The 19,488-nt window shown below is 35.4% G+C and overlaps 1 protein-coding gene and 1 pseudogene across 6 annotated transcripts in view; one reads left to right on the forward strand and one right to left on the reverse strand.

The window, feature by feature from the left end:
- The window catches only part of MYO9A (myosin IXA), a 276,785-nt gene that overhangs the window by 106,205 nt on the left and 151,092 nt on the right, over window positions 1-19,488 (forward strand). For all 6 annotated transcript variants that reach the window (XM_078079137.1, XM_078079139.1, XM_078079138.1 and 3 more), the window contains 3 exons: window positions 2,471-2,592; window positions 7,829-7,970; window positions 13,894-14,089. In XM_078079137.1, the coding sequence (XP_077935263.1) occupies window positions 2,471-2,592; window positions 7,829-7,970; window positions 13,894-14,089 (460 nt within the window). The remainder of the gene's footprint in view (window positions 1-2,470; window positions 2,593-7,828; window positions 7,971-13,893; window positions 14,090-19,488) is intronic.
- On the reverse strand, window positions 1,429-1,523 carry LOC118537611 (U6 spliceosomal RNA; annotated as a pseudogene).

A 19,488-nucleotide genomic window follows, 5' to 3' on the forward strand; every position in this document is an offset into this window, starting at 1 on the left:
AATACCATATGATTTCACTCATATGTGGAATTTAAGAAACAAAACAGATGAACATAGGGGAAAGGAAGGCAAAATGAAATAAGATGAAAATGAGAGGGAGGCAAACCGTAAGAGATGCTTAATTCTAGGAAACAAACTGAGGGTTGCTGGAGGGGAGGTGGTTGGGGGGATGGGGTAACTGGGTGATGGACATTAAGGAGGGCACTTGATTGAATGAGCACTGGGTGTTCTGTGCAACGGATGAATCACTAAATTCTACCCCTGAAACCAGTAATACAGTATATGCTAACTAACTTGAATTTAAATAAAGGATTAAAAAAATAGATGAACTTTAGGGTATTATGCTGAGCGAAATAAGTCAATCAGAGAAAGACATGTATCATATGATCTCACTGATATGAGGGATTCTTAATCTCAGGAAACAAACTGAGGGTTGCTGGAGTGGTGGGGGGTGGGAGGCATGGGGTGGCTGGGTGATGGACATTGGGGAGGGTATGTGCTATGGTGAGTGCTGTGAATTGTGTAAGACTGTTGAATCACAGACCTATACCTCTGAAACAAATAATACATTATATGTTAAAAAAAAGATGAAAGGGAAAAATGAAGGGGGGGAAATTGGAGGGGGAGACGAACCATGAGAGACTATGGACTCTGAGAAACAAACTGAGGGTTCTAGAGGGGAGGGGGTGGGGGAGATGGGTTAGCCTGGTGATGGGTATTAAAGAGGGCACGTATTGAATGGAGCACTGGGTGTTATACGCAAACTATGAATCATGGAACACTACATCAAAAACTAATGATGTAATGTATGGTGATATAACATAATAAAATAAAAAATGCAAAAAAAAAATAAATGAACTTTAGATGCATCCTACAACCTGGATGTGTTTCTGAAACTAATGTTGAGTGAAAAAAAAAAGCAAAGTGAAAAGAATATATATTGTATGGCTCTGTTTATATTAGATTTATAAACAGATGAGTCTTATCAGTTTTTTTTTTTTTTTTAAGATTTTATTTACTTGACAGAGATAGAGACAGCGAGAGAGGGAACACAGGCAGGCAGAGGGAGAGGGAAAAGCAGGCTCTCCGTTGAGCAGGGAGCCCGATGTGGGGCTCAATCCCAGAACCCTGGGACCATGACCTGAGCTGAAAGCAGACGCTTAACGACTGAGTCACCCAGGCGACCCTTATCAGTGTTATTAGAAGTTAGGATAATAGTTAACTTTGGCAAGGGGGTGTGAATTGTCATTGGGAAGAGGAGATGAGGGGAGGATTTTGGACTGCTATATTAACGTTTATAAGAATCCATATGCTTGTTAACCATGCTACAAAAAAGAAACAGGACAAAAAAAAACTTGCTTACTACTGTGCAGGGTGACCTTTATATAGCAATTACTTTCTTGTGAAATTATTAATTAAAAGGAGAGAACTAAGCATTTACCTTTCCCAAATTTTCGTGTCATCCCTGCACAGGTGCCCTGCTAATCTTCCAGCTTTAACATATGTGCTGCTGAAGTGAGCACAGACATTTACTTTTCCCAAGTAGAGTAACTACAGTTTATAGTATACCAGTCTTATTTACAGGTTAATAATAATAATAATAATACCCAAAGAATGATAAAAATTAAAAAATCCCTAATTTGCAAAACCATTATATTTGTAGAGAAGTGTGTGAACGTTATCAGTGCATACTAAAGTCATCAGCCGACTGGGGTATTTACTTGGTGCCTAAATATTCTTGCAGTGTAGAAACTTACCTTCTTTAGATTGTCAGGGGCCTTGTTTTGAAAAACAGTTTAAAAGCATCACAAGGATGAATATAAGATTATTTCCCAGTACAGAGAAAAAATAAACAACAATAGGGGCCTAATAGTTGAATAGTTGTTCAATGCCTGAGCTTTGACTTTTTAAAATCTTGGATTTGAAACTTTTTTTTTTTAACATATTCTAAGGGTTTTTTTTTTTTTTTTTAAACCCCTAAGGGTTTTATTTTACCAAATGAAGTATGTATGAATTCCATATGATATCAGTGATCACTGGAGGTGATGGTTTTTACTTTTCCCAGACATTGTTTCATTAAATTCATTATTGATAATCCAACAAATACTCAGTCCTTTTTGTTGGTTTAGGGTCATGTGGGAGAAATTAGGCTTCTTATATTTTATATTTTTCTTTAGTGCAGTCCTTACATAGTGCGGCTAAAACAAATCCAGCCCTAAATTTTCACCTGAGTGGCATACACATAGCATTGTAACAAAAAAATTTGATTGTATGTACTTTTTAATGAAAATAGACATATACTGTATGAAGGTTTCATATAACCAAAATTATACATTCTTCCATTGTGTAGATTTAGTGATTTAAAAGGGAAAAGTTTAGTTCTTTTAAGCCTGGCAAAAGCTTTTCAGTCTTTATTATCATATACCTATTATTTTCTGCAAGATGAATAAATTGTGAATTTATTTCCTAGGAGGAGTATAGAACTGAAGGTATCAGCTGGCACAATATAGATTATATTGATAATACCTGTTGCATAAATCTTATTAGCAAGAAACCAACAGGTCTGCTCCATCTTTTGGATGAAGAAAGCAAGTGAGTATGATTCTTTCAGCAAGTACTTTTCAATCAAAAGTATGATTCTTTTCATTTGGGCTTTTCATGTCTTTTTAAGTCTTAAATTTTCTTCTTACATAATCAATAAGGAGCCAAAGTTTCCCTTGTGTGCATTTTATTGTGTGTGTATGTTTCTAGGAAAATTGGGTAAACTATAATATTGAATGCATTTTTTCCTTGAGTCTTTCCAGATTTTTCTACAGAGTAACTTTGATGTTAAATTTGTTGGCATATTTTTTTATTGTTGCATATTCCTCTCTTCTTGAATTGAGTTTTATATGAGATGTGTTTGTAGTTTTCATGTTCAGTAGAAAAGAATATCATGATAGATTAGTGATGTCTGCCACAGCTGTGCAGGTGGAAAGTAGCAACATATGCCAAGTATTTGACATCCTTGTGTAGTATACCAAACATAAGCTGAATAAGCTTCAGAAATAAAACTTCATATAGCATCCTCCAGAGTGTTTTTAGTACTCTGTAAAGTATTATTTATAGTTATCCTATAAGATGGCAAATCTAGAACTGGAGAAACTGAAGTGATGGAGAGTATGTGAGTTTTCTGTCACTCTTCACTAAAATATTAAGTAACTAAATTAGGTCACTTGATTTCTAGCTATAACCATTATACCCACTGAAGTAAGATATAAAATATTGGGGATTAACTATCATAGGTGGGATGACCATACATCATCTGGTTTGAATGGGACAATCTAAAGTTTATGCCTGTTGTCCAGTTTAGTTATTAAAGGTGCCTACTTTAACTCCCAAATATCCTGGTTTGTATGGTAAGTTGTATGTCACCCTGTTAATATGCCATAAACATATAGACTATTTCCATTAATCTAAATGAATTAAAATGCAATTAATACAAAAATATTTTATGTACAAAGTTGTGTAAAAGTTTTTTTTGCATTGCTCTATATGCCCTACAACATATATTATCTTTTATAAAATTGTAAGGTTAGTGGTTCTTAACTGCTCACATACCTTACCTCTGGTGTATTTTATTTTGGAAAGCTTCATAGGTAATTTTGATATTCAGTGTTGAGAACTATTATGGTTGATGTCAAAATATTAAGCAGTTTTATTTGTTTGAGGTATTTTATGATAACAAAAAGAACACAGTTTAAGCAAGTCTAGAAGAAGATCATATAGATAGTAAGTGATGGACTTGAAGACACTCCAGGCATTTCTGACTAATTAGCTTGTGCATTGAAGTATTGTCCTATAATGTTTCTCCATAATAGGCTATAGAGTCAGAAGTTCAGGGTTGCATTCCATCTCTGTTAGCTACCTTTGGCAAATCTCTGAATAGTCTTCGTTCTTAGTTTTTTGCATGTAAAAAGGAAATGATGAGAAATGATAATGCTGTCTGCTATATATCTTAAGGTGGTTGTGAGCAGCAATTGAGATAGCCGAGTATGTAATTAAAACATGAGTAGAGGAAAGGGTTTTTGTTTGGCCTGTCATTCCTTACGTAAAATATTTTTAGTTCACATCTTATTATACAAAGACTATATTTCCCTGGTCACTTGCTACCTCACATAGATATAAATATTGCCCAATAAGAGAATATTAACTCTGCCATTACCCAGAAGTTCCTGGGGGTAAGCCATGTGGCCGGAAATTACACAGAGACAGATTCTGGCTCAGTGTAAGAAAGAACTTTCTAATCATTAGAGCTGATTAGCAGCTGCTTTATAAAGTAATAAAATTTTCCATTATAGTAATTCTTTTGCATCATCTGTCAGGGTATTGTTGTTGGTAGGAGACTAGAGTGAATAACCTCTTTTTTTTTTTTTAATTTTATTTATTTATTTGAGAGAGAGAGAGCAAGCATGAGTGGTGGGGAGGGGCAGAGGGAGAGGGAGAAGCAGACTCCCTGCTGACCAGGGAGCCCTACTTGGGGCTCTATCCCAGGACCCTGGGATCATGACCTGAGCTGAAGGCAGATGCTTAACTGACTGAGACACCCAGGTACCCCTGGACTGAATAACTTTTTAATTGTCCCTTCAATTATGCTTCTATATTCAGTCCTCCACAAAAACTTTTTATAAATTCTATTATTATTTTCTTCGCTTTATGTATCAGTCCTGTTGTTTTTACCTCCTCTTGTAAATGGACCACTTTGCTCTGTGCTTTAACATCCCAGAAGATGCAAAGGCATGAAATGTTTTCTCTCTGCCAGAGCTGGATTGAAAATAAGTTAGACACATTTAGGAAGGCTGTTTGGGGAACTACTTTGAGTAAGTTTCCTCTAAAAACTGTTTTGTTCTATAGGGAATATATAACATGAAATATATCCTTAGCGGTGTTCCTACCTCATTCAGTGTTGTTTATAGTGCTTTAGATGCATGGGTCAGAAGTCTTGTTTAATCTTTCCTCTGTTATCTCTTGGCTGTTTGACCTCGGGCAAGTTATTTAAGCTTGACTGTAAAGGATGCAGCATGAAATTTAGAAAGGAGTAGAATAAGCAAAGTTAGGTGTGAGCAGGATGTTAGGAGTGTTACCAGTCTTTCCTTCGGTATTCAAAGTGTGATCTGTTGACAGCAGGACTGGCAGCCCCTTGACGCTTGTTAGAAATGCAGAATCTTTGACTTCCACCCCAGTCTTCTTTTAACAAATGAAATTAAGATCAGAGCATTCATTTAGGACAGCATTTTGTCATTCTTGCCTGCTCATAAGAATTACCTGGAGTACTTGGAAATAGTACTGGTCATCATGACCCTAGCATCACTTCAGTAAAATCACAGGAATGGGGTCTAGGTATTGGTATTTTTGAGAGCTAAAGAAACACAGAAAGAAGCATGGAAACACTAATCTAAGGCTTCCTGGCAGATAGCCTTTGGGGAACACTAGATGGAAGAGCTTTGAAATGCACAATAATGTCTGATTTGTCTCTGTTCCAAGCTCTTTTACTTGATATTGCAGTGTGTATCCACAAGTGTGGATAGTTTTTCTCATATGGAGAGCTTTTCTTTCCATCTTTCCTTGTTTGGAATAAAAACTGTTCTCATATATGTCTTCCTTTGAAAATTTATTTTCTCCATTTGAAAGTAAGAGAAAAATAAATCACAAGCTTTTTGATTACTCAGAGGATTACTTAGAGACAATGAGATGAGTATCCAAAAGCATCCTGCTGTGAAGTAGTGAGGCATAAGTTTGCAGAGGTTGAGTTTGTGTCTAGGCTTATGAGCTTGGATTTGGTCTCTTTGCCTTGGTGATCCATAAATTTTACTGAGTAGGGGAGGCACATGATTAAAGGAGTATTACAGGAAAATTTTGATATTTTGATTTGGTGACTTGAAACAAGGTAAGATTAGAGTACTGAGACTACTGTAGAGGCTGTCGCTGTACTCTCTGTTTCAAATTGCAAGAGTTATAGTCCATTCTAGAATGGCTTTAGAGTTCTGGAATGGACAGGGAGAGCTGGATGGTGAAGGTGTTTTGAGGAAGGGATAGTGTTTGAATGCAAAAGCAGGCCTAGATGAATAGGACAATGGCAGTGTTGGCAACGTTAGAAAGTAGGTAACATTTATGTCTTCCCTATAGGATGCCAGCTAGTGTTAGATGTTTTTACCAGTGTTATTTAATTCTGTTAACATTGCGATACCTCACTGTACTCATTTATGGAAACTAGTTCTTAAAGCTTGCCGTAGGTCACATACAGAACTGGTAATCTGAACTGTTACTGTCTGACACCAAAAGCCATTCTCCTTCCTGATTCTAATACATATAACAAAATTAACTATTTCTGTTGTAATTTTGGAATCATTTCTACACATTAGATTTTGTATTCAGCATCTTTGCAACCTCATGTCACATTATTTCTCATTATTTCAATTATGATTAAATGAAACTTTTCTGAAAGATACTTGCTTTCTCCTTTTTCTGTCAATGATATTTCCTCTATATGAAACTCCTACCCAACCTTTAACATTTAGCTCATAATTGCCTCCTATATCTTCTTTGAATCTTCCCATTATTCCCACCACTAGTGATTTTTTTCTTTTCTGAACTTTTTAAAAAAAATATTTATTTATTATTTGAGAGAGATTGAGGGAGAGTGAGAGAGGAGAAGAGGGAGAAGGACAAGCAGACGGTGCTGAGAGCAGAGCTGACATGGAGCTCAATCCCAGGACCCCGAGATCATGACCCAAGCTGAAACCAAGAGTTGGAAATTAATTAATTAATTTTTAAAGATTTTATTTATTTGAGAGAGAGACAGAGATAGTGGCAGAGCATGAGTGGGGAGGAGAGGGAGAAGCAGGCTCCCCGCTGAGCAGGGAGCCTGATGAGGGGCTCGATCCCAGGCCCCTGGGATCATGACCTGAGTGGAAGGCAGCCGCCTAACCAACTGAGCCACCCAGGTGCCCTCTAAACTTTGATATTCCTGTATTTGCTATCATGTAATTATTTCTTAATAAGTAGATATGAAATGTTCATCAATGAGTATAAACCATTGAGACATATTTGAGATAATAATAGATATAGTATAAAATTATGTAGTTACTGGTATAGGTAAGAAAATTGCTGCTTAATTTGTATATGAAGAAATAGGAAAACAGAAGATGACTATGGACTTAAGACCTGTCCAAATTGAGAGATCATTTTCTGTTTGGAAGTTCTTGGCCCCAACAATGTATCATTTGAGTTTTATTATCCTATGGGTATTACAGAAGTGGCACACAATGCAACCTGAGCTAAATATCTAAAGACCTGAGTTAATTTCTTAGTTCTGCTACTTGCAAAGTGTGAGTTTGGGCAAATCGTGACTTTTGATCTCTTATCTATAAAACACCAGTCCTGGGGCGCCTGGGTGGCTCAGTTGGTTAGGCGACTGCCTTCGGCTCAGGTCATGATCCTGGAGTTCCTGGATCGAGTCCCGCATCGGGCTCCCTGCTCGGCGGGGAGTCTGCTTCTCCCTCTGACCCTAACCCCTCTCATGTGCTCTCTCTCTCGCATTCTCTCTCTCTCAAATAAATAAATAAAATCTTTAAAAAAAAAAAAAATAAATAAAACACCAGTCCTTCTTATACTCACTTTTTAGCTTGTTAAGAGAATCAGATTAGATAATATAAGTGAAAACTCATTGTAATTTGCTATAAATGTGTTAGATGGCAATGTAATTATAATGTATTAAAAAAAAAGACTGTATTGACAGCTGCATCTTTTTTGTGTGTGTGTGTGTTTTTGTTTTTTGTTTTTAATTCAGCTTTCCACAGGCTACAAATCAAACATTGCTAGATAAATTTAAGCATCAGCATGAAGAGAATTCTTACATTGAATTTCCAGCCGTGATGGAGCCTGCTTTCATCATAAAGCATTATGCTGGGAAAGTAAAATATGGGGTAAAGGTCAGTAAATTTCTCATTAATATGCCTTCAGGGTAAAAGTGTTTTCTTTACTGTATGTATTATCATCCCTGTCACACTGCCTTCTCTGTAATTTATGGAGGCTCTTGATCAGTAACAGTTGGAGACATTTTATATACTACTAACATTCAGATTCTACCTTGCAACACATTACTGTTTTATGTGATATTTTTGTTGTTTTCCTCCTATAGATAAACTCAGTATCAGTCCCTTCCAATACTTTTTTTCAATCTGAAGAATAGATAGCATCAGTATATCTTGAACCTAGTATTTCATTATGTAGTTTGTTGAATTTTTCTCTTCTCTGCACCCATGAGGCTTAACAGAGGCTTCATGTCTTTATGCACCATTAGGTATTTGTGAGCTTGCACTCCAATGAATAGATTGAAACTTTTCACTCCTGTGGAGGGGAATCTTCATAATTGTGGCCATTTCTTATTTGTAATTAGTGAGCCTGTTACCCTTCAACCACTTGGTGTTAAGTCTGTCATTTAAGATAATTTCCCAGGCAAGGCAGTGATGGTGTGGAGAATAGTGGAGCAATATATTTTCTCTTGGGTCTTGAGGTGAGAGTCACAACTAAAATCACTCATTCATTTGCAAATGATTGACTTATTCACGAAGTACCTGTTAAATACAGACTATGTGTCAGACTCTGTGCTTGGTGTTTGGAATGATTTAGTGATAAACCAGGCAGACATGTTCTTGGCTCAGTATGTACAAGCACGTGCGCATGTGTGTATAATATGGATAAATGGGATATTGCTATAAATAAATGAATGGGTTCTAGGAAAGAAAGTAGTGAAATAGTGGACTTTGAATTTGGAGATCCATGAATATCCCTCTGAGAGCTTAAATTTTGAGAGTTAACCTGAAGCAAGTGTCACCTTGGTGAGGAGTTGGGATGATGAATATTCCAGGCCATGAGATAGGAAAGAATTAATATCTTAAAATAATTGAAAACAGGTCAGTGTTACTAGATTATGGTAAGCAAGGGAGATAGTGAATGAAACGAATTTAGAGAATGAATAGCAATTTAATTCTTCATGGCTTTTAGATCAAGTTAAATGAGTTTGGTTTTTATTGAAATGATTATGAGGAACCATGAAAAGATTTTAAACAGGTTGTGATTTGTGTTTTTAAAAGATTGCTTTGATTACTTTGAGGAGAAGAAACAGCAGAGGATGAAGAATGGAAGCTGGGAGATCAATTAGGAGCTTTTTTTAATAGTTGAGGTGAAATGTTAAGGTAAACTGAACCGCAGGGGTGGCAGTAGAGATGGAGGAAATGTAGATGATTATGAGATATATTTTGGAGGTATAATTGGTAGAACCTGATTGATGGATCCTAGCTAAGTAAGTGACTTCTGGCTCTAGCTGATGGGTGAATTTGAGGTGTTATTTCGAGATGGAAAAGGCAGAAAGGAACAGATTTTAGAACAAACATTAAGAATAATAGAGTGAAATCATGATACTCAGGGGCTGGGGGCTGGGGGAATTGAGATATTGGGCAAAAGATACAAACTTGCAGTTAGAAGATGAATAAGTTCTGGAGATCTAATGCACAGCATTATGATTATAATTAACATTGTGATAATAGCATTGTCTTCAAAGTTCTTAAGAGACCAGATTTTATTTTTTTTAAAGATTTTATTTATTTGACAGAGAGAGACACAGCGAGAGAGGGAACACAAGCAAGGGGAGTGGGAGAGGGAGAAGCAGGCTTCCCGTGGAGCAGGGAGCCCGATGCGGGGCTCGATCCCAGGACCCTGGGATCATGACCTGAGACAAAGGCAGACGCTTAATGACTGAGCCACCCAGGCGCCCCAAGAGACCAGATTTTAGATGTTCTTACCACAGAAAAGAAATAGTTCTGTGACCTGATGGAGGTATTAGCTAATGCTATAGTAGTAGTCATATTGCAGTATATAAATGTATCAAATCAACACATTGTATACCTTATACATTATATGTTAGTTATCTCAATTTAAAAAAAGGATTTTAAAATGCAGTTTAAAACAAAAACAAGAAAACGAGCTGTAAAATCATACAGTTAGGTGCATAAATCTAAAGTGTACAGATTTCTGTCATGCCCCTTCCCTACTCATTCTCCCCCACTTAGTAATAACCACTATCCTCATTTTTTGTCCTTAGATTTACTTGTTATTACAATATTTCAGGTAAATGGAATCATACAATATATACACTTGTGCCTGTGATTAATCATCCTTAGATAGGTTGAAAGTAAATTAATGGAAAAAATATATATATAGAAAAAATATATATAGAAAGTAAAAGGATAGAAAAATGTATACCACCCAAACCCTAACTAAAAGAAATTATTATCAGACAGGTAGACTTTAAGGCAAGAAGTATTACTAAAGATAAAGAGGCACATTTCATACCAATAAAAGGGGCCAGTTTGATAGGAAGACACAATCATCAAAAGTTGTATGTACTTAATGATTTGATTCAATATATAAAGCCCAAAGGGAGGACAAAAATGAACTAGAAAAATCCATCTAGTTGTAGCTTTTAATACATATCTCTTAGTAACTAACAGAATAAAACACAAAATCAGTAAAAACTAAAAAATTGAATAGGATTATTAAAAACTGACCTACTTGGCATATCATAAGGATAGCTAGACAGTCTTTAAGTGTTTAAACACAATTCTTCTATGTAACCCATGAATCAAAAAAGAAATCACAATTACAATGCTAATTTTACTATTTATTTTTTTATATTTAAAGATTTTATTTATTTATTTGAGAGAGAGAGAGAGACAGAGATAACGAAAGTGAGCACCAGCGGGGAGGAGAGGGAGAGGCAGACTCCCCACTGGGCAGGGAGCCTAACGAGGGGCTTGATCCCAGGACGCTGGGATCATGACCTGAGCCGAAGGCAGACGCTTAACCAACTGAGTCACCTAGGTGCCCCTACAATGCTAATTTTAAACTGAGCATTAATGAAAATACAACATATTAAAATTTGCAGAATCTGTAGCAATTGGTAGGATGCATTTAAAGCAATAATTTATAATTTTAAATGCATATATTAGGAAAAATGGTTGAAAGTAATTATCTAAGCTTCCATTTCAAGAAACTGAAAAAAGAACAGCAGATTAACCCCCCCACCCAAATTAGAGGGAAATAATAAAGGGAAGACTAGAAATTAATGCAGTAGAAAGCAGACATGCAATAGAGAAATTAACAAAGTCAAAAATTGGTTCCTTGAAAAGATAACAGAAGATAATAAAAGGTAATAGAAAATAATCTGTAATAGAAAAAAAGATTTTAAAAATACAGATATCGGAAAAGAAAACTACGTACTCAGCAGATATTAAAAAGGGTCCGAACATATTTACCAATAAATTTGACAACATAGATAAAATGGAGAATTCCATGAAAAACACACATCAAAACTGACACCAGAAATATAGGAAAACCTGAGACTCCTATTTCTGTTAAATAATTTGAATCAGCAGTTTAAATTTCCCCTCAGAGAAAATTCCACGCCTATATGGTTTCACTGGCAAATGCTTCCAAACATTTAAGTAATACTAGTCTTACGCGTTCTCTTTCAAGTTTGAGGTACCTTTAAGATGTATAAATGGATCTCAGACATAACAAGAAAGGTCTGAGCTGGAAATATAGATTGGGCCTCATCATATAGATAGTGTTTAAAGCCATTACTATGGTAGCGATCACCTGATGTTAGATGATTGAGTGAAAATTGTAAGAGTACGTAAGAGCAAACCCTAAGAATTTCAAATATGGAACCAGCAATAGGGTAAGTAGTAAATCACAAAATGTATTGTTAATAGAAACTAAGAGAAAATTTTCAATAAGAATGATGGGATTAGTTTATGAAATGTACTTAGAAATACAGAACTATGAAGACAGATGAGATCATTACATTTGGAAAATAAAGGTTTCCATCAACATTTGACACTCATCATGGGAAAGAATTCTAGAATTTTACTTTGTACGGTATAGTTGTTAATAGGATGCGCTGGTCTTCAGTGTAGAACAGACACATGTTTCAGTTCCTGTAGTACTTATTATGTTTGACCTTTGTCAAGCTTCTTTATCTTTCTGTTTATTTATCTAAAGTATGGTTTGTAATTATTCTGCTTTATTAAGTAATTGTTAGAATTGAATAAGTTATGTATAGTGCTTAACTTCGTGCCTGACATCTTGTTTGCCCTTGGTAGGTATTAGCTGCTGATGGTGGTGGTGGTGATTTGGATTTGAAAATTTTTAATCAGTTTTATTAACTTTTATAATACATACTTTTGCTCAAAGGGTGTTTAGGGACAAGCCAAGGACCAAGATTTCTGGCTTGTTTCTCCTTTTCCCCTGTTCTTAGGAGAACAAAGAGTAGGAAAGGAAACTCCTAAAGGACTCCAAACTGCCTTCTGGAAAACATCATACCAGGCATGCTCCTCATAGAATTCTGAGTTAGAGCTGTTCTGTGAAGTTGCACCAACTCTGAGTGATTTACTTACCAAGTTTTAATCCTTTTATCTGGGTTTGGTTACAGCCGAATGCCAAGACTATACATATCAGTCTGGAACCTTCTTCCACAAATGTAAACTTTTTGTTCTCCTTTTCGTTCTGTGGGATATTTTAACCCATTTTCTTCTGTTATATCCCCTCCATCCCCCATTGGCAGGTGGTTTGTACTGCCTATTTATAGTCCTTAGGTAATACATATATTTTCTGAAGCCCCTGTAGGACTCATAGGCACATATATTCGTCTGCCTACTTGATGTCTGTATGCAGATATAGTATAGTGGTAATGAGTGGCTGTCTTTGAACCCCTGTTCTACTTACTGTGTGATAGGGGCCAAGATAGTTAATCTCTCTGTGACTGAGTTTCTTCAAGTGTAAAATAGGAATAATGATAATAATATCTGTCTCAAGCAGTTATTAGGTGGATGAAATGAGTTTAAATGAGATAACACATGTAAAATGCTTAGAAGAGTGCCACACGCATATTAACCTTTCAATAAATGTTGCTTGCTACTATCGATATCCTCACCATCTCAGACTTCACTTGCACAAAACTGATCTCTTGATCTCATTTCCTATCTGTAAACCTTCTCTTTTCTCTAGACTTCTCTCCATATCAATATGGCACCTCTACCTAGTTCCCTAAACCCAAAATATAGGTGTTAACCTTATTCCCTCATTTTCTCACCATGCTCTAATACACCAGCAAATTCTTTGCCTTACTTCCAAAACGTATCCCAAATATAATAATTATTTTCCCTTTATGCTGTTACCACCAATGTAATCTAGGTCACCTTCACCTTTTATTTGGAATATTGCAATAGTTAGTCTCCCTTTTTCCATTCTTTCAATAAATTCATTCCCTCTGCGGCATCCATGGTATTTATAAAACATCATTTAGCTTCCATTGGCTTTCCTTTATACTTGAATAAAATCTACAAACTCCTAACTCAGGCTTGCATAGCCTATTTATTTGCCAAATCTTCCACCACTCTCACCCTTGCCCAGAATGTTCCAGCCCCTGGTCTTACTGCTTGTCTCCTAACTTGTCCTACCACCTATAGGTAGTAGGTGTTGTGTTCTCTTTGTTTGGAACGCTGTTCCTTGTCTTCTCATGTCTGGTCATTTTATGTGATACCCCTTCAGAGAGGCTCTCTGTTTAACAAGTTGCAATAAAATTGTGGAATATTCACTGTCATTTAAATGTATTACAGAATTCAATAGTTTTAGGGTTGGCTGGGACTTTATAAAAGGTATCTGGTCCAGTTAGCTACCTAGAACAGAAATCACTTCTATAGTCCTTGTTAAGCCACTTTTCAAACATGTCACCCATTATCTTCTTGGTTCAATAATTTTTTCAAAAATAACACTGGTACTTTTTTCATGTAGGATTTCCGGGAAAAAAATACTGATCACATGCGCCCTGACATTGTAGCTCTTCTAAGAAGTAGCAAGAATGCATTTATCTCTGGGATGATTGGAATTGATCCCGTAGCTGTTTTCCGATGGGCAGTTCTCAGAGCTTTTTTCAGAGCCATGGTTGCTTTCAGGGAAGCTGGGAAAAGACACATTCAGAGAAAAACTGGTAAGCAGTAGATATTAGTATTCTACCATACTTCATCTTTTAGTTTTTTACCTCTCTTAAGGAGTAGAGACATAATTTTGTTCTCTTCTGTTTTCTTACCATATCCTAACATCATTTTCAGATCTGATTAGTTCCAGTGTACTTTATATGATTGAGTTAAATGAATATATGGTGTTTGTGTATATATATGTGTTGGTACATTTTTATTAATAAATAATGAGAGGAGTAATGTATGTAAAGCACCTGATATTTAATAGACAGTAAGACATTGGTAAAATTTTTAAACAAAATGATACTTTACCATTTACTTATAGAATTAAACATTGATACCTTTCTTTATTTTCTTCTTATGCAATAGTTTTTATGCAGATGAAACATAATTAATGTGGAAGCATAAATCAGGAGATAGAAAAATTGGGATGGGAGGTACGGCAGTCTAGTGGAGATAACCTGACTTCAGTAATCAGTCAAGTGTCATTTCTTCTCTTGACTGATTTTGTGACTATTAGCAGTTTTTCTTCAAAATTCAAAATTGTGGGGTAAAGCCAGGTAATAATACATGTATCTGTTTGTGAATGTTAATTTTTTCTTCCTACCCTTAATTCAGTTCATTGGATTTTACTTTGAAATTTAGAAACAAATGGAGCAGGATACTTTTTTTGTGTCTTTTCCCCTTAAATCATGAAATACTGTAGTTCACAATCTGTGGGAAGGCATCTTATCTTCATAAGCACTTGTTACCTAATGGAAACCGCACTGTTGCTTGCTGTAGCTCTGGCCTTAGATAGACCATTGCTGCATAGTGAGGATTTACTAATATATATGTAGCCATTTAAAATAAAGTGTTCTGTCCAGAGAAGCTTCAGTAGAAGTATGCTAGGACACATCTGTACTTTCAGGACTCCCAGATTTACTTATATGGCGTTTTGGCATGTGCACTAGCAGTAAAACTTTTAAGTTCAGCTTTTACATATTTCAAATGAATACATGTATTTGGGAGATTGTATTTCTAAAATGAGAGGGAAAAGCTAATTGAACTTAGCTTCTGTTTTTCAGATTATAATATGTACAAACTGGCCTTTGTAGATAGGGAGAAATATAGTTTTTTGGAAAATAAAACGAATATCTTAAACCTGCTTTACCTTTTACAAAATTATTTCTAAGAGGCTCTCTGTAAAAAGCTTTAAGGAAAAGTTTTTTCTTTTAACTTAAGATACATTATTACTCATTACAATGGATTTACCAATTTTGAAAATTTTAAAAATTGATAAGTATCCTGCTAAGATGTAACTGACTCTGAGAAGAAACTTTTCTTGTATTTACTATTGAAAATACTGCTTTCTGTAAAGATCATTCACATTGTTTTTGTGTTCCTTTGGCATTTAAAATATTATTTGTGAAAGCTGTTTGTGTGTTTATTATTATCAATTGGTACAAAGATACACAATGTTATTAATGATCAACAAAATGGTACTGTATCATTTCTACTTTGATCATTTCTAGATTCTTCTTGTTTTGTAATCTAATTTTTTCTTTCTGGCCAGCACAGAGCATCCATATAATAAACTTTTTGAATACTGTTTTATTTTGGGATATAACATGCATACAGAAAAGTGTGCCCCCCAAAATGTATAGCTCAGTTAATTATCACAAAGTGAAAACACCATTAAACTACCACCTAGATTAAGAAGTAGAATATTACCAACAACCCAGAAGTCTCAGTTAGACTTTTAAAAAGAAACTTTTTAAATTTCACTTTTTATCAAGAAAAAGAAAAACTGTAGTTGATTTGTATTTTGAGGCACTGAGCAGATTCGTTACAGGAAATAATTGTATGGCAGTATATTACTGTCAGTGCCAGTATTTAGCATTTTTGCTCTTTCTGTATGGATTTAGGATAAAAGGGTGCCATAAAATTAGAACATTGTAGCATTGTAAAATAAAAACTAACAGAGTAACTGAAAATGGATAAATAGTAGATTTAGAACTTTTAAAATGACCATAAATAGTATGAAGACAAAATGAAAATGAACTATAGGAATTAGAGATTATTTAAGTAGAAGTGGGATATATGGAAGGCAGAAGGTAATCAAGTTCAGATTTTGAATGAGAATAAGAGTTCAAAGATAATACTTTAGGGAAGAAAGAAGGTGTAGACTACAGATGTACAATATATCTTCACTTCCTTTGAGAGTATCTTTATAAAAAAATTTTAGTGTCTCTTAGCTAAATTGCTAATAAATACCCTCACAGTAAACTAAAAAATACTGGATTTTCTTATGGACTTCCCTGACATTCTTTTTCTTCATCAAGCCATCCAAGCACAAATAATATCAAATTAAAATCTATTTGACTGTTTTTTTATAGACTTCAAGATTGAGGGACACAATGCCATTTAAGGCTTTTAAATAAAAATTCAATTTAACTATTTAAGAATAAATTTGTTATAATTGCGTATTATGGTGATCAGGAAACCATGCAGTGTTCTTAGTGGAATTATAAGTAGGCAGTGTGAGTGAAGCTACATATTGGCCTGGCTGGGATGTAGAACGAGAAATAGTAATGATTTGTCTGGTCAGCAAACAGACTTTACAGAATTAGTTCAGGGAAGTCCTAAACAGTAGCAACAATTATGTGAAACAGCAAATCCTGGGAAGAAGGGAGAATCTGATTTCGAGAGTTGCCATGTTAAATTATTTAAAATATCTGGTGTTCTACACAAAATTATGAAACATGCAAAAAAAAATATGACCTGTATATGTGAAAAAAGGAATCAGTAGAAAGTATTGCTGAGGAGAGCCAGACCTTGAATTTATTAAAGTCCTTAAGCTATTTTAAATATGTCCAAAGACAACCATATCTGAAGAACTAAAGGAAAGTATGAGAACAATGTCTCACCAAATACAGAATATTAATTTATATATGCATGAGAAATTCACTAGAAGAGTTCAGCAACAGATTTGAACAGGCAGAGGCCAGAATCAGTGAACTTGACTACAGATCAGTTGAGATTATCCATTCTAAGGAACAGAAAGAAAAAATAATAAGAATGAACAGAGCATTTAGACCTGTGGGACACAATAAAGTACCCCAATTTCTGGCAGTTTAGAAGGACAGAGAAAGGGGTAGTAAGAATATTTCAAGAAATAATGGCCAAAAACTCCTTGATGAGAAGACTACATACCCAAGAAGTTCAACAACGTACAAGGGATCCAAACTTAGATACATCATAATTAAATTGTCCTGAGATAGAAAATATTGAAAGCATCAGGAGAGAGGTAATTCATGTACAAAGTGTCCTCAGCAAGATTGACAGTTGATTCATCATCAGGAACCATTGAGGCTAAAGGGCACTACTTGACATATTCAAAGTGCTGAAAGAAAAAAGAAAGTCAATCAAGAATTCTGTATTCACAAATCAAAACATCAATGAGATACCACCTCACACCAGTCATAATGGCTGAAATTAACAAGTCAGGAAATGACAGATGTTGGCAAGGATATGGAGAAAGGGGAACCCTCTTACACTGTTGGTGGGAATGCAAGCTGGTGCACCCACTCTGGAAAACAATATGGAGGTTTCTCCAAAAGTTGAAAATAGAGTTATCCTACGACCCAGCAATTGCACTATGAGGTATTTAGCCCAAAGATACAAATGTAGTGATCTGATTGGGCACTTGCACTCCAATGTTTATAGCAGCAATGTCCACAATAACCAAATTATGGAAAGAGCCCAGATGTCCATTGACAGATGAATGGATAAAGATGTGGTATATATACACAATGGAATACTACTCAACCATCAGAAAAATTGAAATCTTGCCATTTGCAACGATGTGGATGAACTAGAGGGTATTAGTCTAAGCGAAATAAGTCAATCAGAGAAAGACAATTATCATTTGATCTCATATGTGGAATTTAAGAAACAAAACAGAGGATCATAGGGGAAGGGAGGGAAAAATAAAACAAGACAAAATCTGAGAGGGGGACAAACCAGAAGAGATCATAGGAAACAAACTGAGGTTGCTAGAGGGGAGGTGGGTGGGGTGATTGGGTAACTGGGTGATGGACATTAAGGAAGGCACGTGATGTAATGAGAACTGGGTATTATATAAGACTGATGAATCACTGAACTCTACCTCTGAAACTAATACTATATGTTAATTAATTGAATTTAAATTAAAATAAATAATTCTGTATTCAGCAAAACTGCTCTCCAGAGTGATGGTGAAATTAAGACGTTTGTGGATAAACAAATCCTGAGCTAGTATTATTATCAGATCTGCCCCACAAGAAATACTTCAGTGAGTTCTTCTGGCTGAAATGAAAGGAAGCTAGATAGTAACTTGAAAGCACATGAAATAATAAAGAGCGCCATTAAAGGCAACTATAGAATTAAGTATAAAGTATAGTATGAATATATTTTTTTACATTTTGTAACTTTTTTTCTCCAATCTGATTTAAAAGACAACCATACAAAGCAATAATTATAAATCTCCGTTGATGGGCATGACATTTTAAGGGTGTAATTTGTATGACAGTGACAGCATAAAGGAAGAGGAAGAGAATGGAACTATATAAGAGAAACATTTTTATATACTGTTGGAATTAAGTAATTTTAAATCCAGACTTGATTGTAATAAGATGCAAATTATAATTCCCTTGGCATTTGTTAAGGAAATAACTAAAAAATAATATGGTAACGTAAATGACAAAAAAGTAAGATATACTGGAAAACATCTGTTTAATACAAGAGAAGAAAGTAATAAAAGAGGAACAAAAATAATACGTAATAAGACATATATGGAAACTCAACAACACAGTTTTTTAAAAAAGATTTTATTAATTTGACACAGAGATAGAGCACAAGTAAGGGGAGCGGGGAGGGGTCAGGGAGCCTGACGTAGGGCTCTATCCCTGGACCCTGGGATCATAACCTGAGCTGAAAGCAGATGCTTTAACCGACTGAGCAACAGGTACACCAACAGCACACTTCTTTTTTTTTTTTTTTTTTTAAAGATTTAATTTATTTGACAGAGACAGCGAGAGGGAACACAAGCAGGGGGAGTGGGAGAGGGAGAAGCAGGCTTCCTGGAGAGCAGGGAGCCCGATGCGGGGCACCATCCCAGGACCCTGAGATCATGACCTGAGCTGAAGGCAGTCGCTTACCGACTGAGCCACCCAGGCGCCCCTCAACAGCACACTTCTTAATTACCAGTGGATCAAGGAAGAAATCACAAGGGAAATTAGGAAACAGTTTTGAGATGAATGGAAGAAAATATACTGACCAAAACTTAATGGGATGCAGCTGAAACAATGCTTAGAGGGAAATTTATAGCTTCAAATAGCTCTATTAAAAAAGAAGAAAGATCTCAAATCAATAACCTAATGCGTTACCC

This window comes from Halichoerus grypus, chromosome 8, assembly GCF_964656455.1.
Source record: "Halichoerus grypus chromosome 8, mHalGry1.hap1.1, whole genome shotgun sequence".
NCBI classification, from domain to species: domain Eukaryota; kingdom Metazoa; phylum Chordata; class Mammalia; order Carnivora; family Phocidae; genus Halichoerus; species Halichoerus grypus.